Source organism: Penicillium subrubescens, assembly GCF_028828155.1.
Source record: "Penicillium subrubescens strain IBT 31985 chromosome Unknown utg000002l_segment0_segment0, whole genome shotgun sequence".
In the NCBI taxonomy this organism is placed as follows: Eukaryota; Fungi; Ascomycota; class Eurotiomycetes; order Eurotiales; family Aspergillaceae; genus Penicillium; species Penicillium subrubescens.
Genome location: NW_026643152.1, coordinates 5,540,756 through 5,562,524, shown reverse-complemented (window position 1 = coordinate 5,562,524; position 21,769 = coordinate 5,540,756). Strand labels below are relative to the sequence as shown.

At 49.8% G+C, this 21,769-nt stretch overlaps 6 protein-coding genes across 6 annotated transcripts; 3 read left to right on the top strand and 3 right to left on the bottom strand.

The window, feature by feature from the left end:
• Positions 1–54: 54 nt before the first annotated feature.
• Positions 55–2,225, bottom strand: N7473_003337 (FAD binding domain-containing protein; the record flags this gene model as incomplete). Its single annotated transcript, XM_057149277.1, has 7 exons — positions 55–943; positions 1,009–1,166; positions 1,223–1,377; positions 1,433–1,577; positions 1,631–1,741; positions 1,797–2,038; positions 2,114–2,225. 7 exons carry the CDS (start codon positions 2,223–2,225, stop codon positions 55–57), a joined length of 1,812 nt encoding a protein of 603 aa, XP_057012931.1.
• Positions 2,226–2,928: 703 nt separating this feature from the next.
• N7473_003336 (uncharacterized protein) lies at positions 2,929–4,784 on the bottom strand (the record flags this gene model as incomplete). The annotated part of the gene is made up of 4 exons (XM_057149276.1): positions 2,929–3,496; positions 3,565–4,278; positions 4,342–4,444; positions 4,520–4,784. 4 exons carry the CDS (start codon positions 4,782–4,784, stop codon positions 2,929–2,931), a joined length of 1,650 nt encoding a protein of 549 aa, XP_057012930.1.
• Positions 4,785–5,940: 1,156 nt separating this feature from the next.
• N7473_003335 (alpha/beta fold hydrolase) lies at positions 5,941–6,816 on the top strand (the record flags this gene model as incomplete). Its single annotated transcript, XM_057149275.1, has 1 exon — positions 5,941–6,816. The coding sequence occupies one exon, from the start codon at positions 5,941–5,943 to the stop codon at positions 6,814–6,816; it is 876 nt and encodes a 291-aa protein (XP_057012929.1).
• Positions 6,817–7,250: 434 nt separating this feature from the next.
• Positions 7,251–7,904, bottom strand: N7473_003334 (uncharacterized protein; the record flags this gene model as incomplete). Its single annotated transcript, XM_057149274.1, has 1 exon — positions 7,251–7,904. One exon carries the CDS (start codon positions 7,902–7,904, stop codon positions 7,251–7,253), a length of 654 nt encoding a protein of 217 aa, XP_057012928.1.
• Positions 7,905–9,886: 1,982 nt separating this feature from the next.
• On the top strand, positions 9,887–13,428 carry N7473_003333 (GPI inositol-deacylase; the record flags this gene model as incomplete). The annotated part of the gene is made up of 3 exons (XM_057149273.1): positions 9,887–10,465; positions 10,554–12,917; positions 12,976–13,428. The coding sequence occupies 3 exons, from the start codon at positions 9,887–9,889 to the stop codon at positions 13,426–13,428; spliced, it is 3,396 nt and encodes a 1,131-aa protein (XP_057012927.1).
• A 5,065-nt stretch (positions 13,429–18,493) lies between these two features.
• Positions 18,494–21,769, top strand: N7473_003332 (putative translation elongation factor eEF-3; the record flags this gene model as incomplete). Its single annotated transcript, XM_057149272.1, has 2 exons — positions 18,494–21,614; positions 21,684–21,769. 2 exons carry the CDS (start codon positions 18,494–18,496, stop codon positions 21,767–21,769), a joined length of 3,207 nt encoding a protein of 1,068 aa, XP_057012926.1.

Genomic DNA, 21,769 nt, shown 5'->3' with positions numbered 1-21,769 from the left:
AAGACGTTTTTGAACTATATCTCTATCGAACAAGAAATCCATCGCATTCAATAATCATAGGGCAGCCACTCTATTGCTCGTTGACCATGCCAAGTGGCTCTTCAAAGCCTCCACAATAAACGCTGCGCTATCTTTCCGATCCAAGACAGCGAGAATGTGTTGGTCTGGACGTACTAGCACGGCCTTGCCCTGCTTCACAGGGACCACATCATCCCATTTTTCCTGACCATGCTGTAGCACGAAATCCAAACCCATGACAACCACTTGCAGTGATAAGCTCGAAGCCGTGATGTCAGCCACTTGCTGCAACGCCTTTTGAATAGCGGGCTTGAACTCCGAGAAGAAGCTCTCGTCGACCAGGATAGTGAAGCTGTCAAACCGACACAGGTCCAGCGTAGAGTAGGTCATTTCCGCCACTTTCTGTGGGCTAGCACCAAAATACGATGAGTCAATTGCGGGAAGCTGCAACTTCTCCGGATCAGAGAGTTTAATCCAAGCATGGGGCAACCGAGCTCCAGGCACGCAGACGGGCTCATATACGGATGCGTTCTCAGGGATCCGATTATCACCATACACGTAGCCGATGTGCAGGCCGAGATTATCGAAATGCTCACGCTGGTCCTCAATTCCTTTGTTGATATTGACTATAGCCTTTTCATCGTGAATCTTCTGATATAAATTCTGACGAGCAATGTCGACATCGGGATCGGTAGTACCGAGTGTCTTGAGCAAACGGAAAATTTTCTTTCCGTTTTTCACGCTTTGTTGCGAATTTACCAAGGCAACCTGACGACGCTCGGCTTCGTATGTATCCAGAAGTGCCTCGGTGGCGGAGCCACGATGTACGGCTGCCAGCTTGTAAGCTAGGTTGTGGACGTCGCCGAGGCCGGAGTTTAGACCTAGGCCGCCTGTGGGAGGGAAGGAGTGAGCGGCATCACCAGCACTGGGACATAAGTTAGCTTTTTTCATGATATGTAATTTAGAACGAAAAGCTAGAGATATACTGACAGGAAGACCCGTCCATCACGGTAAGACTTGGCAACCTTTCGGCTCAGTATCCATGGACGGAAACTGAGAACGTCATACTTGGTTTTCGCACCGATGGCAGCGTCGACGACCTTGCGGCAGTGCTCTTCATTCCAAGAATCGACGGGGTATTTCTTGGACTGGATTGAATAAGTCAGTATCGATTATGACAAAGCGGGACAAACAGTGAACATACGTCGAAATTGCAAATCAGAACTTGGTTTCCGGATAGATCATAGGCAATGATAAATCCAGATACCAAGGGATCCATAGCCCAGTGAAGCATACCGACCTGCTCCTTTACAATGGGACGAAGATCCGCGTTGAAATGGATAGTCATCATCGTTTCATCTAGATAGGTCGTTAATTGTTGGCTATTGGAATCAGAAAAACAATTTATACTCACAAGAATCCTCGCCCTCGCTTTCAATGCCCAGAAAGTTGCGCACAGCACTCTTTGCGCCGTCACAAGCAACTACATGCTTCGAGCGGACCCTGTATGTTTCGTTCGAATCACGGTCCTTGATTGTTGTGATAACATAGCCATCAAACTAGGTGATTCAGTGAATAGATATTACAGGACCAGAATAAGAAAATTTCTTACCTGCTCTAAGCTGATAAAAGTGTGGTTCTTGCGGATCTCGACCAGGTTACTCTGCGATAGCCTACTGGCAATCATCTCTTCAAAAGCAGGCTGTGGGATATTGTGAATCATCTGTGTGCCAATTTAGTATTGCAAAGTCTCCGTTTGGGGTACATCGGGAACCAACAGTAGGAGTGCTGTTAAGCACTTCAGCGTCCATGCGCTCATAGGGCAATTTGCCAACCGACTCGCCAGCTAAGCTTGTGATGAAGTTGACCCAATAGGCGTCTTTGCGAGAGGTACCGGTCATGCGAATCTCGTTCACGTCCAGCCCGAATTGGCGACACATCTCGAGTGATCGAGGGCTCAAGGCGTGTGCCTTGGGAGCAGCTAACCTGGTGGCATATCTTTCGGCAATTAATGATCGGACTGAAGTTTAAAACTCCGTCAGTATCCATCTTTGAAGTATGGTGCTTTCTCCTAAATCGGAGGAGGTAAACGGACTGCCAAATTTCTCAAGCATGAATGCTAATAGTAAACCCGATGGGCCACCGCCAATAATGAGGATTGGAACATCCTCGTCGAAGGTATCGTTGTAAAGCAGCGAAGGTGACATTATGTGGTTTGGTGCGAATGTTGTTTTTGTGGAAAATTCGCCCTTGTCAAGTTCGTCTTAATATCTCGGTGAATTTGAATACCACCTGATCTCGACCCAGGTAGACTAAAGTAAACTCACCAACAGAGAAGACATCAATCAGTTTAAATCGGAGATGTAAACGTCACGTGTCTCTTCCCCACCCTTGAGAACTGGAGTGGGTGGAGAAGGAAGTGGGGAAGGGAAGTAAGTGGGAATCGTGTCACCCATAGGTATCGTGGGGAAGAAGAGTAGGTGGGATTCATATTGCACTAATGGCAGAAAAGGCCAATGGAGGTTGTGGCATCTTACCGTGGGGAGAGCAACGATTTGCGTCCTTGGAATTTGATTTCGGGTATGGCAACAGCAACGAACTTTCAAAATTTTACATTGCTTGTGGTTGGACCAAAGCCCAGTACTCCTAGCAGTGAAGCCAACCTATACTTTTTTAATCCGAAGGCATAAAATCAACCTCTACTCAATTCTAGAAAAGAAATAATTAACGCATTCCAATTCACTAAATATTTCAAAGAATCTGACTATAGGCTCCTTGAACTTTCGTAAAGGAAAATGGCGTTTATTATAGAGAAGGTGAAGTAAGAATAGACGTCTACCAATATGGTACATTTGGTTCAATTCAATATGATCGGATTCAAATGGATCAACCTAAGGAAATGACAAGTGGTTACTCCCGTTCTGACTCCTCGCCCATGAAGTTTTTCTTGTGCAGCCAGATCCGGATCTTTTTCCCATACAAATGGAAAATAAACGTCGTCATGTAAACAGCCACATTAATAGCCGCCACGGACATAAGCACAGTCAAGAGGCCGCTTGAACTAACCCAGTCGTTGATACACCAGGTCCAGATCCAAGCTACGCCAGATTTGAGGCAGGAGATGGTCACCATAATTTCCGCCGACAGCTCCTTGTGACAATCCAAACTGTACGAGATGGCAAGTGTCGCTCCCATCTGCGCGCCAGCGGATAAAACCCCGAACCCGACAATAGGACCAACCCAGTGCGTCTGATAGTGGTAGGTGAGGCCGGATATCAGGGCGCCAACGAAAGTGAGGAAGGCGGCGACGATACAGGTGGGGAGACGCATTTCGGGCTCGCGAAAACCTAAGTTACGGGCTGTGAACCAGGTAGCGATTTGATCGGCGAGAGGACCGGCGAGATATGTGCCGACGAGAGAGCCGAGGAGAGGGGATATAAAGACGAGACCTTGGGCACCGGAAGCGAAAAAGTATGGCCTGTGGAGAGCAATCATTCTGGTTAACCTTGTTCTCATGAGTTTATAAGTGGAGGAAGTATTGCTTACGGTGGTGCAAATAGTTGAGCGACAAGAGATCCCAGAATAACGTTCCAGCTCAGACTCATTCCATAGACGATACTTGACCAGACCACAGTCGGATAAGCCATCAAAATAAAAGGTCGTTTAAATATCTGCCAGAAACTGATATCATGGTTGATACCGACCTGGAAGAGCTCATTCCTGTAAGATCGTTTCTTCGTGGTCAACGACTCCAGCTCCCTTGGCACAGTATTCATAGAGGTATCACCGTCGACGTGCTCGCAGGATGGCTTGCCTTCTGACTCGTTGATCTTATTTGTTTCTTCTGCAATGACGGACACAATCTTCGGGCGAGGGCCAGTGAACATAGTTTCCGGCATGAAGAAAAACATCATGATCAAGCTGACACCAATAGACATGGCAGTGATAAAGAATGCCCACCGCATACTCAGCGACTGAATAATGTATGCGGAAGCCAGAGGACCGAGTTCGTTACCACCGAGCACAGACAGTCCGTATAGGGCAATCTTCTCTCCTCGTTCGTGCAGATAGAAGATGTCGGTAACGGTACTGGGAACTATGGCTTCAATAGGGGCCTCAAAGAGGCCGAGGAAAGCACGGGCTACCACGAATTGGGGATAGGTCTTTTCGGCGGCAATAGCTAGCCAGACGCAGGCGATACCCATGAGGGCATTAGATGCGAGATAGACGGGACGGCGACCAAATTTAACCGCCAATGGCCTATCATATGAAACGAAAGTTAGTGGTTTTGTTTATGACGGGGTTTTTAGGCGCACGATATACATCCAAAGAAGAGTACCAAATCCTTGACAGATCAAGGTCGCTCCATTGCTGTATGTAATATCGGAGAGGGGACGTCTGAAGAAGGTGGCGAGCTGGACCATTCCTATATTTTGAAAAAGGCCAAGTTAAACCTTGGTTTAACAACACAACGAGGAAAGGAACTGGTACAATGACATACCTCCAGCCATCATAGGTCCAGTGACTGCTCCGTTAAAGGCATAGAAGAGACCATTGCCAAAAGTAAGCCACTTCTTCAGACAACTCCATAACAATGGGTCGTTGGGGTCTTTCAGCGATGGTTGTGGGACAAGAATAATTCGCCCGTCACCATGAGCGACATGCTGGTAGTCATGGACAGAACTGAAGTGCTCTTGATCAATCAAAAGCTCAGTGCCTGGCGCCGCTGTATACTGCGTCGGCTGGTGCTTGATTTCGTCGGACATATTGTATTGACAATGTATGTACAAGGTTGAAGAAAAGCAGCCAACAAAAGTCTTTGATGTCAGGTTAGGGGTTTATCACGATGTTTTGAACTTTCGGGGCAACGTCAATCGATATCAATGATGTGCAAGGTTTTGAATCCCCACCACCTCTCCGCATTTATCCCCACACAATGCTCCTGGGTGTAACCTGGGGGAGGTGGGATAAGGTTACTGGGGTAAGTGGGGATTATTTACCCACGAAACCCGTGGAATGTCTATTAACCTAAGCTGTCAGCATGCGCCAATCCGATCCCATGATAGAATCCCCACAGAATTCTCCATAATCATCTCAAATCACACAGCCCGTATTATGTCTCTACCTACAGTACCTCCATTCCTCCGGAACTCCTCGCAGATGCCAGACTTCTCCTTGGCAGTCCTTACCTCTCGGTGGAACCAAAAAACAGTACCTATACCGGTGGCTACCGCTTTTTTCAGGATTACATAATGGTAATATTGTCAAGCTTAGATATCATTCTGTAACCCCTGTGCCTATTTTGGGGTTAAAAGGGGATAATTTCATCACATCGCCAAACATTCTCAAATGGCCCCGGATGAAGCTATGTGGGACTTTCGACATGAGGTTATTCAGAGATTGTGGCTTTGATCCATTGTTTTATATCGGCTTGCCGGGAAGACCGGGTTTCGGCGGCGATCGACAAAATCGAATCTAGCCATGAGGTCGTTGATGCGCCAAGCGCTGACGCTACCGGTTACTGTGCGTCGTGGCTAATCCGCTTTTAGGCAGGCATGCGGCTGGACGTGCTTACATGGGTTGCAAAAAAATCTCCACCTTCCAAAACCGGAATATGAATGGAGGAAGCTATGTGAATAACCCACGCTACTAAACCCTTACCTATTGTACTGTAATTAGTATGTGGCAATGTCTGCAATAGTCTGGTTTTTAACAGGGCTAGTTTTCGTAGCTGAAATTACCTATATATAGCGTGATGAGTTCTTCTTCTTTTCTCCTTACTTTTGGCTCGCTAGCACCTATTGAGCAGTATCTATTCTTTCATATATGAATAGATTTGGCATTCTTCCACGATTCATACCTCTTAAGCCGTTGGCTACACGCTTTCAACTCAACAATCGGTACTCTTTTTCCACTTGCAAAATGATCTCACCAGACTTGAAACTTGGATCACACCAGTTCACTGCTCCTAATGGAATTACCTTCAACTACCTAATCCGTGGTCAGGGTCCTTTGGTTATTTTCCAGAGTGTCGGATGGGGACCTTCAATGCATCTATACTCGAACACCATGAGGGAATTAGAAGAGGATTTCACGGTGCTATACTTTGAGGCGCGTGGAAGTGGAGGCACCTCTCGCCCATCAGCCGATGAGATGAGCTCAAGGGCCATGGGTTCAGACTTGGATTCGCTACGCATTCACCTACGACAGGAGAAACTGCGACTGCTCGGCCACTCGAACGGTGGTGCCATCGTCCTAGCATACGCCGAGGACTTTCCGGATAAAGTTGAGAAGCTCGTGTTGATCAATTCCGAGCTGCAAGGTTTCAGCTCTGATAACTCTGCAACCTATGCCGCTGCTCGTCAGGATCATCCTGTGTACGGACCAGCATTGAAGAATATGTTCAAGTTGATACAGCAGCCTCCTTCGACCGATGATGAGTTTGCCGAGGCATTGCACTCGGTGCTTCCTTACTATATGCACGACACAAACAAGACTTCTTTGCTCGCTGATGCGTTAGAAGGCGGATCTCTCTCCGTATGGAATTTTTTGAACCAGAGGAGGTGCGACAACGAACTGAAATTCTCCGCCGTTGAAGGGTTGTCGAAGGTCCAGGCCCAGACACTTGTCATAAATGGAAGGGTCGATGGAGTATGTTCAGAAGCTGCCGCTCGGGAAGTAGCCTCTGGACTTGGCAGCAAGGCAGAATTGGTACTGATCGAGGAGGCTGGACATGTACCTTGGCTGGAAAAGCCGGTTGAATTCTTTTCTGCTGTCAGAAAGTTTCTGTGTTCCTAAAAGACACACCCACCTTATCTGGCAGCCGCGACGGAGCCCAATCTGAATAGCACAGTGGTGATCTAAACTCTCTGCTACGTCTGGAATTTGTATGAGCTTTTGCTCTGTGCTGGTTTCCATGTTCACGGGATCTCGATTTGAAATATCAGATGGCAATCAGATAATCTTAGCAATGTTATGAATACATTCGGTACGTCGATCCAAGAAAGACGTTCCTCGGTACCTCGCATACAATATCTATTTCTAATTCCGTAACATCAGTTCCATTGGTTCTCCAGGGTTGATCACACTAAAGAGTTAATACAATGTCCAAAATCACCTCAGTTTCTTCCCCAGACCGAAAACTATCCATTTTGGTGACCCCACGCAAAATAATAGCAATTCACATTTATAAGTTCTCAACATGGAGGAATTCTCAATAAACGTCACGGTGATTACAAACGAGCACTATCCTTCATGTAACACCCATCCTGCATATTCCGCCATATATCCCAAAGCCCGGGCAGAGAACACTTCATCCAGCCCATAAACGGCGGTGGATATATCTCTTGCCACGCCTCAACAAGCTTCGCATAATGACCAATCCTGTACTGCATCCCTACCTGACGTTCCTCGGGGACAGGACCGCTCAGTAAAGACTGCAGACTTTCCTCGTCGATAACGGTAAACATCCGATAATCCGGAAACCTATCGGCCATATCCCGCTCCTCCACCCAGCCTTCAAAGTGACACCGGGTATGATCATCTATCGATGCCCCGCCGAACTGCTTCGCATCTTGAATAACACGTGGCTCGCATTTAGCCCACATTTCATCAAAGACGGCTATATCATCTTCGGTTACTGTGCGACCTCGCCCTAGGCGACTTTTTCCGAGCAGATACTCGTGTTCTTTGTAGAATTTATCCTTGAGGTATGCTGCTGTAATAAGCTCGACTATCGCGGGGAAAGAGGCTCCGGATTTCGGGGTGTAGGTTATGCGGTAGGTTGTGAGATTCCAGGTTGGTTCTGTGAATTTAAGCCAGTCGTAGTGGGTGGCTAGATGATCTGGAAGCCAAATATATTGGTATAAGGATTGAAGTTGTGACATGACGGAGACAGTCAGATGGTTGAAGGTGAGCGGGAGGCAGAGTATGAGCAAAACGACTTGGAACTTGGTATTAGTGTGTACTTAATATTAGGAACAGGGCTAAGGTATTGGCTGCACCAGGCATAGTCTTGGCATTAATCAGGCTTAGCATTTTGTCCGAGGTGATCTTTCTGTGCACTATGCGAATAACGAAACCCAAAAGAAACCCCGTTAACTCGACCTTAGGCTTGACCTCAACGCGATAGATGTATACCTGCAACCAAATTATCAGCAAATGCGCCACAACAACCAAGGCTCTCCGCCACAGAACCTTCCAAGCGCCAAGAAATTGAGTTCATGGAGTGCAGTATGGACCCGATCCGAATCTGCTTAATTTGTTTTTATGCTCATACCAGGTGTACCGGTTGGAGGGTTGAAGGTGTTTTCCCCTCCTATAGGTCTCCAATTTCCTTTGATGTGAGAGGAAGATAAGGGAAGAAAGGGGATGCGGGGATTGAGGTGAGACATGGGGTACAGGGAGGTGGACACTTACATAGGTGGTGGTAGATAGGGAGTTGATGGTTAGATGGATGGTGAGATGAGATGAGATAAGAGCAGCGGAGATGAGAGGGAGGATAAGGATGGGGGGTACTCATTTATATGGCAGGAAGCTCGAGGGGTCAAGGTCAAAGTGCGGGGGTTGTTGTTTGATTACCTCGTTGTTACCCTGACTTATGCATAGTGGAAGCTTCCAGGGTACAAGGGTTAGGGTGACAGACTAACAGTATGTAAAGTAGTAGGCGTTCCTACAGTATACCAGGATGTCAACGGGCCACCCTATCTAGCCTTGTTGAGTAGTCATAGGCGCCGTTGCCTAGATTATTCTTGTACATAGTACATAGTCATATGAGTACTACTAAAATAGGCCTATTAGTCCTAGGTCAAAGCTTTATCAACTAGAGACCAAGAAACTCAGCTACACTGTTGAATCAAGCTTGATAAACAGGCTAAACGCCGAGCTTGATTTCTTGGCTGAGACGGAGTACGCGTCCCGCAGGATTGTGACCTCGGGATATGGTTGCCTGCAGTGGCAGCTATAGTGGTGGAAAGCGCTTGGCTGTCATTATTGACGCCCATCAGCGAAGCTAGAGACGCCCATATCTTATATAGATTAGATAGCTCAGTATAGATAGCGACTACATAGTCAATTTGGTGTAAAATATGGTGGAAGTACTGGGTTAGCGCTCTCTTGTACCGATGAATGTCTCAGATACTCGGTACTTGGCTATATAGTACTTGCAAATTTGATACATAGTGTTGAACAAGTAAATATCTCATGCTATTTGATTGATATACTACTTTCTACCTCCCAGAATGTACTAGATAGTGTATCCCGGCTCAGATAATCCCATGCCAAGCCTTCGAATTCCAATTCCGTCCAAATGTTCTGGGAGAGTTGAGTAGTGGTCATCGACCTTACCTGCTACTATCTCTCCTTCTCGATCATAGTCAATTTTCCAACAATACAGAGATTCAGTTACTTCCATAATCTCTACCAGGTACTTCCCTGATTTTAAACCACCATTATACTCATCCAGTCCACTTTGTGGAGCAGGGCCCAGGCACGCCAGGGACTCTTTTTTTTCTTCTCCTTGGCCAACCAACCAGCGAGCGGATAAACCCACTCCACGCCCGTTCCGCCCAAACCTCCTGGCACTTCTCTTGCTTTATCCTGTTCCTGCTCGGCTCCAGCTTTGCTCTGCTCTGCTCCAGCTCCGGTCCTCCTCGCATTCCAATCCTCCTCCGACACCCCCCTTTCCTCTCTTCTCTCCCTCATCCCTTCCTCCCTTTCATCTACGATTGGGTCCTGCGAGGCCGACAAGCGACCGAGAGACCCTCCCCCCGTGCCAAGATCCACCCCCATCCAACCCCCCCAATTCCATCCCTCGTCTTGTCCTGCTGTCTCGCCGGTGCTGGATGAGTCTCGACTCCGCCCTCCTCCAATGCACAGACGCTCGTCTGGCTCCCCGGTCGCGGACGACTCTGACGATTCTCCGGTGCGCTCCTCAGACGATCATGGGAATGGTCACGGCCCCGGAAATGCTATCGACAATTCCAACGATAAATCGCGGTCGCAGATAGCCCGCCACGGCACCAGTTTCGACCTTCGCCGGGATAACGGCCGCTCGACGCCGCGCTCGCGGAATTCCAGTCTCTGGCGCACTCCGTCTGCTCAACCGTCGAACGATACTAAAACCATGCCATTGGGCTCGCCAAGGTTACCCATGGAGGCGCCCTCCCCAGATGGCCGCCGCGCGCGTCAGTCTAGCCTGCGCAGTCCGTGGTCCTGCTCTATTTTGACGGCTTTGACAACCTTCTTCGCCGTCGCGTTTTTGATCTCCACTGTGCGGTCGTTTGCGAGTCGTCAAATCGGTGGGAATGGATGTGGTGTGCCTATGATGAGCCCGACGTTCATTCGGATGCTGGAGTTTGATACCGAGCATACGCGGTTCGCGAGCAAATACAATCTGTTTCTATATCGAGAAGAAGGCGTGGATCCGTACACGCAGGACAATATCGGGGTAAGCTTGACACGTCTGGGTTGCTCGGGATGCGATTTCCGATTGAGATGGGAAGGTATCATGTTGCTGACGATTGTCTCGTCTCTAGTTGAATGGCGTCCCCGTACTCTTTCTCCCCGGAAATGCTGGCAGTTACCGACAGGTCCGGTCTCTGGCGGCAGAGGCCTCGCGACACTATTACGATGTGGTTCGACACGACGATGAGCGACACGCGGCCGGCACACGCAGTCTGGACTTTTTCATGGTGGATTTCAACGAGGATATGGCGGCTTTTCATGGCCAGACCTTGCTAGACCAGGCGGAATACGTGAATGAGGCGATTTCGTACATCCTCTCACTGTACCATGACCCTCGCCGAACTCGCCGGGATCCCGCGCTTCCCGATCCTAGCGCGGTGATCTTGGTCGGACACTCCATGGGCGGTATCGTGGCTCGCACCGCCCTGACCATGGCGAATTACCAGGCGAACTCGGTCAATACGATTATCACCATGTCAGCACCACATGCGAAACCGCCCGTCTCGTTCGACTCGGATATTGTTCATACCTATAAGCAAATCAACGACTACTGGAGGGAAGCGTATTCGCAAACTTGGGCCAACAACAATCCACTCTGGCACGTCACGCTGATATCAATTGCGGGTGGTGCACGGGACACCGTAGTTCCGTCTGATTATACCAGTATTTCATCTCTCGTTCCGGAGACTCACGGGTTCACCGTGTTTACCTCGTCCATGCCGAATGTGTGGATTGGCATGGATCACTTGTCTATCACCTGGTGCGATCAGTTCCGGAAGGCGATCATCAAGTCTCTGTTTGATATTATCGATGCTCGACGGCCGTCTCAGACGAAGCCACGGGCAGACCGTATGCAGGCACTCAAGCGGTGGTACTTGACCGGACTGGAGGCAGTCTCCGAACGGACACTCTCTCAAAAGGAGCCGAATACTCTGTTGACACTCGAGGATAACGCGAATACCATCCTTGCGCAGGGTCAGCGGCTAGTCCTCCGCCAGCTTGGACAGCAACATGGTCCCGATGTCCGTCTTTTGCCTATCCCACCGCAGGGTGTCTCCGGCAAGAAGTTTACACTTCTCACGGATCAAACCCTTGACAAGCAGGGCAACATTGAAGTGCTCTTCTGCAGTGTGTTCCCGTTGAACAATGGCCGGTCGGCCATTTTCTCCATGAACTTGGACTTTTCTGGTGGGACCGTGGGGTCGACTCGCTTGGCTTGTAAGAGCGCGGCTGAGGATGTCATTTACCTGCCATCCTCGACGCCGACGTCACAAAACGCGTATGACCGCGTTCCTCCATTCTCCTACCTCCAGTATGATCTGGAGAACCTCGCGGAGCATCAGTTTGTGGCGGTCGTAGACAAGGCCAATGTTCCCACTCCGGGCTTCTTGGTAGCCGAATTCTCGGACAGCTCCGATGCCATGATCCGTGCCAAGGTTGGCTTGGGTAGTCTATTGAGTGCCGGTCTCAAGATGCGATTGCCCGCTAATCGCCCTATGCTCACCGAAGTGCAGATCCCGGCATTGCACTCTAGTCTCCTCAACTACAAGCTGAAGATTACGCGGCACCCACAGAGGGATGAGCTTTTTGCTCCGCTACTGCGCCAGTCCATCCCAGATCCACACGAGTCCAAATTCTTTGTGAACGTCAACGATGTCAATGTCAATTTGCATGGTGTTGCGCCATTCATGCCGTCCCCTGTTCGCGAGTCAGCTGCCTCTGGCGGTGTCTCGTTCCAGCTGTGGACTGACCCCAGTCCCGGTGAGACTGTGGATATCTCGCTGAAGATTGATATTACCGGTAGTCTGGGTGAGCTGGTCATGCGGTACCGTACCGTCTTCGCTGCGTTCCCTCTTCTTGTCGTGGCTCTAGTCCTTCGCAAGCAGTTCCAGGTCTACGACGAGACGGGGTACTTTATCCCTTTCACGGATGGTCTTGACCGGGCTCTGCGGTCCTCTCTGCCCCTTTTGCTGGTGGGCATGTCGCTTCTAGCTTCTTCCCTGGCTACAACGAAGGCCCTTCCTCAGTCAGATGACCCCTTCCACTGGCGGACTAACTCTACTGAGACGCCGCTCGACTTTACCAAGAACGACCTCCTGCTTGGGTCGCAAGATGCATTCTTCTGGTTCCTCGTCCCGATCTTTGGTCTCATCAGTGTCGGTGTCTGCGTGTTGGTCAACTACGTCGCTCTATTCCTCGTCAACGTCTTCTCCCTGGCTTATGGCGCTATCAACAGCAAGTCGGGATACATTCGTCGCGAGGACAGAGGCAACTTGCCCATTTTCAGCGCTCCCACCCCGCGCCGTCGCGTCATTCACACCGCGATTCTCCTGCTTCTGGTCTCAACTATCATCCCTTACCAGTTCGCCTACATGGTAGCCTGTATCGTACAACTAGCAACCACAGTGCGAAGCCAATGGCATGCCAAGGAAACCGTACGCTCTCACCCTCAATCCCCAGCCAGCAATACCCATCTTTCTAACACGCTTGCAGAGATCAACCTCCCACCTCAACTTCAGCAACTACGCCCACTCCATACTAATTCTGATGCTCTGGATCCTCCCGATAAACGTCCTCGTCCTACTCGTCTGGGCCCACAACCTAGTCGTGCACTGGTTCATGCCATTCTCCTCGCACCACAACGTCCTCTCCATCATGCCCTTCCTCCTACTAGTCGAGACCATGACCTCCGGCGCCATGATCCCCCGCATCACCACCCGCTTCCGCCACGTAACCTCCATCCTCTTCTTCGCTATTGCCATGTACTCCGCCGTCTACGGCGTCACATACGCTTACTTGCTGCATCACCTGGCCAATATACTGGCGGCGTGGTTTGTCGCCATTTATTTGGGCGGTAGTGGATTTTCCCCGCGGAGGTTGTGGCGGATTATCGATGGGGATGAAATGCCCGAGGATGGTGGGAGACATGTTAAGAAGAAGCCATGACTTTTTCGTTGATATGCATTTTTGTCTTATTGTTGGGACTTAATGTTTCTTTTTTTTTATCACTTTTGTTTGGTTTTTCTTTTGCTGTTGGATTGATTGTCTTGGTGTTGCGCATTGGATGGAGTTTGAGCGTTTTCTTTTTCTACACTTGTTCTTGGTTTTTCTTTCTTTGATTGTACAGATCTGATTGAACTGAACCGTTTTCAATACCTATCTTTTCTTTCGGATATCTTACACTCTGCTACTCTATTTTTTCGACCACAGGTTGCAGGTCAGATGTGGTGGATATGTTGTCCTAACCTGGAAGGGGTTTATCCTTCCTGACCACCTTTCCCTTCCCTTTCCCTATTACATGGCCCAGCGAGGGTTTCGTGTATATACATCGAGCGATGCTATTCTTCCCCGTGACACTGCGCTTTTGACCGTTTTCATTCTTAACATAGAATTTCTTCGTTTTTCTCTTCGGGTCGGTGCTTTGTCTGGTTAACGTGGGTTGGACTCGAACGGTGGATGTGCGTTTTGGTGTGGTACTACTGATAGATCGGTTTCTCTAAATACTACTAATTGTGTCTATTACTGCCTTAACCTTCGTTTCCTGTGTAGGCCTTTTGAGGTTATTGTCTTTCTTGATATTGTGTGAGCAAATGTTATGTGTCCTGAGTAGATACTGCAAAGATAAATTTAGAAGCTTTGATGCTAGACTGAATAACATCTTTGCCTTTTAACAATATTAAGGTATTGTATCCATCTCCTTTCCACCTTCCTACCTCATCTACTCATATCTAATACTCTCTTCCACCCCCCCCTCCCAAAAACAAAATCCACCCTCCACCACCTCTATCAAAATACCCAACCATCCATATTTACCTCACCCTACCAACAAACCTACCGACTCTTCCAATCCCAATCCCGATCACCTGCAACCAATTACATGAACCCCCTAGGATCACTCCTTCGAAACACCCACAACCTCCTCCTTTTCCTCTCCTACATAGCAATAACCCTCTGGTTCATACTACTAGTCCTCATAATCCCCTCCTTCAAAATCATGGAAACAGTTTATCGAGAGCCACATGATACCCGGACGCAGACACTTGCACTCCGGAGATTGGAGCATATGAAACGTATGGGGAATTATTCGGAGGGTTTTTTTGTTTGGGTGGAGGGGTTGCTTGACGGGGTGGGATGGGGATTTAGGTTATGGAGGAGTGAGTCTGTGGATGGAGGTATAAATCGAGGGGATGAATATCTTAGATGATGAGCTACTGTTCTGTGTGTGTGAGTGATCCGTGAAATATTGCTGGTGGTGTTTTCTTGGCTAAGTATAAGCTAGTGTATATGTTCCATGTAGCGGTGAGAGGGACTCGGTCATAACTAGACCTGCCTTAGCCTCGAAAACCTGGGCGAGACCTGGCAATCCAAGGAAGGAATTTCAAGATGGACAGCGCTCCAGCTACTAGGTTCTAATCATGGTTTATTCACAAGAACAAACAAAGCCTGACCTACTATAGGTCCCGACATTCCGCCTCGACCAGTCCGAATGCATGTCCCCTTTCCCCGGGGCAGGAACCAGAACAGATCTACAGGAGAACAGTAGTGTGCCAAATTTCCCAAAACAGTCAAGCCCAACCCTACAATAGGGATCCCATTCAAAACCCGACCAAACACATTCCCTCACGTGTCCCTCAGCTGTGGCCAGATCGGCTCTCACTACAGTAGCACAGATCTCAGGCACCGTCCTACCCTGACAAACCCTCGCATAAAGCGAAACCTAAACCTAGTCATAGGCTGGCTGGCAGTTTATAGCCGCCCCCTATTTTATCTTTTTTCAGGTCAATCTATAACCCATGGATATATTATTTATGGATACATGTACTGTACAAGTCGAGGGTGATAGGTCGCCCCAAATTCCAATCAAGGATACTCGGGCTATGTATCAGGGCACAGGCCTGAGCGTCGTGGCAGTACAGGGGCAGGGACAATGCATCCAACGGACCAACAGGAAGGCGGGAAAAAGGGGGCGCTGAAAATGAAAATGAAAATGAAAAGTACGAGCTGATTGATGATGATGGACAGGGGCTTGTTTTGATGCCAGGTGTATAGTAGGAAAGGAAAAAGGGGGCGGAATAAACCAAAAAAAGAATCGTAAAACAAAACAAAGCACAAGCACAATGCGCTGCGAGGATTGTTGTTGGGTTGTTGGCCTATCCCTTGGGTTATATTGGGATAGGTGATGTGTACCATATACAGTGGCTTAGGTGCTGGATGGCCATTGTATTCTGTACAGATTCCAGCGTGGGTCCTCTACCCGCGTTCTCGACAGAAGGATGCAAAGAATAAGACTATATTATGGAGTATCAAGGAGACAACCTAAGGGAAAAAAGAAAACTAGGTGGATACTCATTTCGGACCGGGTGAGATTTCCCCAGAACAAAGCCCAGATGAAAGGAGTGGTGGCCCCATAATCATACAAAATAGACAATCGACCAGACTGGGGCGCAGTTCAGATGCCATGCGGATCCACCCCCAGACTCTTAATTCCAACTTCATCGCTACTACTGTATATCCAGAATCAAATAGTTCGTTCACCTACTACTGTACCACCGAGCGTGGTAACTAACAACGAAAAATCCTAATAAAATCTCGATGACCTCGTCGCGACGTCAACGACCAAACTCCCGTTCTCCAACTCTCCATTCCACTGGCGGGCGCACTCCGACAAACGCCACCAGCGAAAGGCAAAGATTCGACAAATCAGAACCCCTAAACTCTGATTTTTTTGGTCTTCTCTGGCCTCGCTTCCAGAAGGTTTAATATTTTTTCTAGGAGGCAGGATTATCGCCGGGAGAATCTCCGGGAAACTCGGAAGCGTTGAAACCGTAAGCCCGCATGGAGAGTTCGTTCCCGCGCTTTGCGAATCAATCACGGAGTGTCCGATGGAATGTCGGTAGGGCCGTATCTCGGTATTATTTTTATTATTGTTACTATTGAAGCGAGGCGGAAGTTCGGCTCGGGGAAGAAAATAGAGAAATGATCTTCGAAAAGGGATGATAGCTTTTACAGTATACGGAAGACTGTAGTGCTAGTCTAGCTCCATCTCGAGACCATCGCCGGCTCTAAACAGAAACAGAAACCGAAACAGCAAGGGAAGAGACCAGAGAGCCCGAATCTTGGTACATCCGACTGTGTTCTTTTTTCTTTTTTTCTTCTGATTAACTTTTTAACCTTTCCCGACCCATCGACCCGATCGATTTTCGCCACCGGGTACTTTCGCGGGGGATAAGGGATAAGGGATAAGGGATGATATAATGCGATAATGTGATTAATGTGATTATCGCATTGACGGCTTTAATCCGGAGTGATTCGGCGTGTTTGAATGAAAGAGATTTTCCATCTATAGATAGAACTACTGCTATTACTAGAGTATGAATATACAGTATACATGGTAAAGAAATTTCTTTGATCAAGACAAAAGTAAAAGATTTTTTTCCTCGATGCAACCACAACCACATGCAGCCCGCGATAAGCGATAAGCAGGAAGCGGTGAGGGCTGTCAACTGGCGGTGTTGAAGTATCCAAGACGTATATTTCTGATTTCGAATAGAATCATCTAATTTCTGGTTTTCTCTTATACCCCTGGATGCCAGTGTTTTGTATCAAGGCTCGGTCATGCCTCGGCATGCGTGTAGATTCATCACCCCTGAAAAATGAGAACGACAGAGTACATACTGTACATACTTCTGCTCGGCATGCGTGCCCGGGATGCGGTCGATCGAAGCCCGCAGATCTTTTATACTTTTGAGAATAATAGATTGTTGTAAATTTGTAGCATGACTCGTGTTTGTCCTCTTCAGGTATCATGTCAGAGATCCGAGGCTGACTGTGGACAGATTGTAATCTTCTGGCTTAGTACTATCATTTCGATCGTGGCGGATCAAAACCAGTAACCCATTACAGCCCTGTAGGTACCTAGTCAGCCCTTTCGGGACATGTAGGCAATGGTTCTGGGCAACTCTAAAAATATGTTCGACCTGCATTTGTTCTTGAAAGGAAAAAAAAAAAAAAACTCTCGAACTTGGGAAGGAGTGATTGGGTGTTCCAACGGCCGGCAGAAGGGCTGCGCCACCCGGTCATGAGAGTGGCGACTGGCACGCCTCAGGATGGCCATAGGAGTAGCAGTGACTATTAATACTAGGAGAGAGTGCTGTAGTAGACTAGTAGTTTATTATTCTCCAGTTTGTATTTGCCATTTCATCACCCCGGATTTAATCACCCCCTAGCACTATCTAGGCGGATTCTGCATGTGCTGCGGACTGCGCGGGGACCTTTTAATAGCCGCCTTCAAAGAAAAAAAAAATTTTTTATCAACGATAGTAACTATAGTAACACTAGAACAGTACAGTATGGGGATAGTTGGAAGGGACGTCATATTTCCAGGCGACAATTGATGCCTTGGATCATGCTCAAGTACTGAGTTACTAGTAGTACTCCGTATGGAGCAGCACGGGTCGGAGGGTGAAGGACAGTTGATTGTTTCGCTGTCCCAGACTTTTGGTGATTTTCAAATTTTGATTTTTCAGATTGTCCCAGCAAGGCAGCCCACCAATGAGAAGACCAGGATTCGGGAGGCAGCCCTGACTAGACCAATGAGATTCGTTGAATTGAGTAGCCCGACTCCAGCTTCCACGCTAAACCCAAAACGTCCCTAGCGTGACCGCAACTGCAAAAAAAAAAATTTCTGCGGTTGGGCGGCGAGGGGCCACACGATAAATATCTCGCCCCCCTTCTAATCAGCACCCCTCCTCCTTCCCTCTCCTCCTCCTATCCTCACTCTTACCCCCATCTTTTCTTGGGTCCTTTCTTTCCCTGTTTCCTTTTTCTTTTCTGCACAAACAGAAAAGAATCAAAAGTTTAGAGCGTTCGCTGCGTCTTGGACAGCCGACGCAGTTTGGGCCACCTCCAGCTCACCGAGATACCCCTCATAGAAAAATCTCTTTCTTTATTCTAATCTCTTCGCTTTTTCCTCCCTCCACCCCCCCCCAAAACCGCCAAAATTTCTTCCACAATGCCTGCCGTCGACGTTTCTTCCGTTCCTGCCGTCTCTGGCAAGGAGGTCGCCCAGTCGATCGCCGTCCTCGAGGACCTTATCAAGAACCTCAACGTCTCAACCTCTGCCGATGAGGTTAACGCCGCCGCCAACAACTTGGCCACTCTCTTCAGCGGTCCCATCGCTGAGCAGGCTCTTCCCCTGAAGGCCGTCGAGACCTTCAAGAAGCAGCTTTCCAACAAGAAGGATGCCCTTGTCCGTGAGCGTGCCTGTGAGGGCATCCGCGCCATCGCTTCCCACACCACCATCGCTCCCGGTGTTGAGCCCCACCTTGTGTCTCTCCTTGGCCCCGTTCTGAACGCTGTTGGTGACAAGATGGTCCCCGTCAAGGAGGCCGCTCAGTCTGCCGCCGCTGCCATCGTTCAGGCTGTCAACGGCAACGCCGTCAAGGCCGTTGTCACCCCCATTCTCGACTCTCTCCAAAACGCCCAGAAGTGGCCCGAGAAGATGGCCGCTCTCAAGTGCCTGGATGCCCTTGTTGAGACTGCCCCCGCTCAGCTCTCCTTCCAGGTCCCCCGCCTGATCCCCGTTGTCTCCGAGGCCATGTGGGACACCAAGGCCGACATCAAGAAGGCCGCCTACTCCACCATGGAGAAGGTTTGCGGTCTGATCGTCAACAAGGATATTGAGCGTTTCATTCCCGAGCTCATCAAGTGTATTTCCAAGCCCGAGAACGTCCCCGAGACCGTTCACTTGCTCGGTGCCACCACTTTCGTTTCCGACGTGACCAGCCCTACCCTCGCCATCATGGTCCCCCTGCTGGACCGTGGTCTCGTCGAGCGTGAGACTGCCATCAAGCGTAAGTCCGCTGTCATCGTCGACAACATGTGTAAGCTCGTGGAGGACCCCCAGCTGGTTGCTCCCTTCTTGCCCAAGATGTTGCCCGCTCTGAACAAGAACTTCGACACCCTCGCCGACCCCGAGGCCCGTGAGAAGACCAAGCAGGCTCTTGACACCCTCACCCGTGTCGGTGATGTCAAGGACGGCAAGATCCCCGAGGTCTCCAACGCTGGTGACATCGAGACCGTCGCCGGTATCCTCAAGGATATCCTCAAGGAGAAGAAGTTCGAGGACCGCATTGCCGGTTCCGAGGCCGTCATCAACTACGTTGGTGCCATCGCTGGTCAGCTCGTTGACGAGAAGGATTCCGACAACACCACCTGGACCCAGAACGCACTCCCTTACATCGTCGCCATCGTCGGTGAGGAGGCCGCCAAGCCCATTGCCGAGACCCTCCGCAAGCGTGCCTCCCCCGATGCTGCTGCTGCCGATGAGGTCCCCTCCGATGAGGAGGAGGGTGAGGATCTGTGCAACTGCACCTTCTCCCTGGCCTACGGTGCCAAGATTCTGCTGAACCAGACCCACCTGCGCCTCAAGCGTGGTCAGCGTTACGGTCTCCTCGGCCCCAACGGTTCCGGCAAGACCACCCTCATGCGCGCTATCAACAACGAGCAGCTCGAGGGTTTCCCCAAGAAGGATGAGGTCAAGACCGTCTACGTCGAGCACGACCTGGATGCTGCCGATACCGAGCTGACTGTCATTGGCTGGACCATCAAGAAGCTGGAGGAGGTTGGTCTCAAGCCCGTCGAGGCCGAGGTCCGTGACAAGCTTGTCAACGAGTTCGGTTTCCTTGAGTCTCAGCTCGATGGCTCCATTGGTGCCCTCTCTGGTGGTTGGAAGATGAAGCTCGCTCTGTGCCGTGCCGTCTTCGAGAACCCCGATATTCTCCTGCTCGACGAGCCCACCAACCACTTGGACGTCAAGAACGTTGAGTGGCTCGAGAACTACCTCAAGACCTCTCCTTGCACTTCCATCATGGTCTCTCACGACTCTGGTTTCCTGGACCGTGTCATCCAGCACGTTGTCCACTACGAGCGCTTCAAGCTGAAGCGTTACCGTGGTACCCTCTCCGAATTCGTCAAGCGTGTGCCCTCTGCCCGCTCATACTACGAGCTCGGTGCCTCCGAGATGGAGTTCAAGTTCCCCGAGCCCGGTTTCCTTGAGGGTGTCAAGACCAAGTCCAAGGCCATTATCCGTGTCAACAACATGTCCTTCCAGTACCCCAGCACTCCCCAGCCCCAGATCCGCGACATCACTTTCCAGGTCTCTCTGGGCTCCCGTATTGCCGTCATTGGACCCAACGGTGCTGGCAAGTCTACTCTCGTTAACGTCCTGACTGGTGAGCTCATCCCCACCGCCGGTGATGTCTACCAGCACGAGAACATCCGTATCGCCTACATTAAGCAGCACGCTTTCGCTCACATCGATAACCACCTCGACTCCACTCCCTCCGAGTACATCCAGTGGCGTTTCCAGACCGGTGAGGACCGTGAGACCATGGACCGTGCCAACAAGATCGTCACCGAGGAGGACGAGAAGGCCATGGACAAGATCTACAAGGTCGAGGGTACCCTCCGTCGTGTTGTCGGCATCCACTCTCGCCGCAAGTTCAAGAACACCTACGAGTACGAGATCTCTTGGGCTCTTGGTGACAACGTCGGCATGAAGTCCGAGAAGTGGACTCCCATGATGTCCAACGAGAACACCTGGTTGCCCCGTTCCGAGATCATTGTCTCCCACTCCAAGCAGGTCGCCGAGGTTGACCAGAAGGAGGCCCTCGCCTCCGGTCAGTTCCGCCCTCTCGTCCGTAAGGAGATTGAGCAGCACTGCGCCAACTTCGGTCTCGATGCCGAGCTGGTTTCCCACTCCCGCATGCGCGGTCTGTCCGGTGGTCAGCGTGTCAAGGTTGTCCTTGCCGCTTGCTCTTGGCAGCGTCCCCACGTCATTGTCCTTGACGAGCCTACCAACTACCTGGACCGTGACTCCCTCGGTGCCCTCTCCAAGGCCATCAAGTCCTTCGAGGGTGGTGTTATCATCATTACTCACTCCCGTGAGTTCACTGAGAACCTCACTGAGGAAGTCTGGGCCGTTAACCACGGTCTCATGACCCCCTCCGGTCACAACTGGGTTCAGGGCCAGGGCTCCGGTCCCCGTCTTGACCAGAAGGGTGATGATGATGAGGACAAGTTCGACGCCATGGGTAACAAGATTGTCGTCGAGAAGAAGAAGAAGCTGACTGGTAAGTTCATCTCAAAGAGATTTCTATTCGTCTTGAATTCAGATTGACTAACATTTTTCTTTTCAACAGGCTCTGAGCTCCGCAAGAAGAAGAAGGAGCGTGCTGCCCGTCGCAAGCGTGGTGAGGAGGTCTTCTCTGATGAGGATGACATCTAA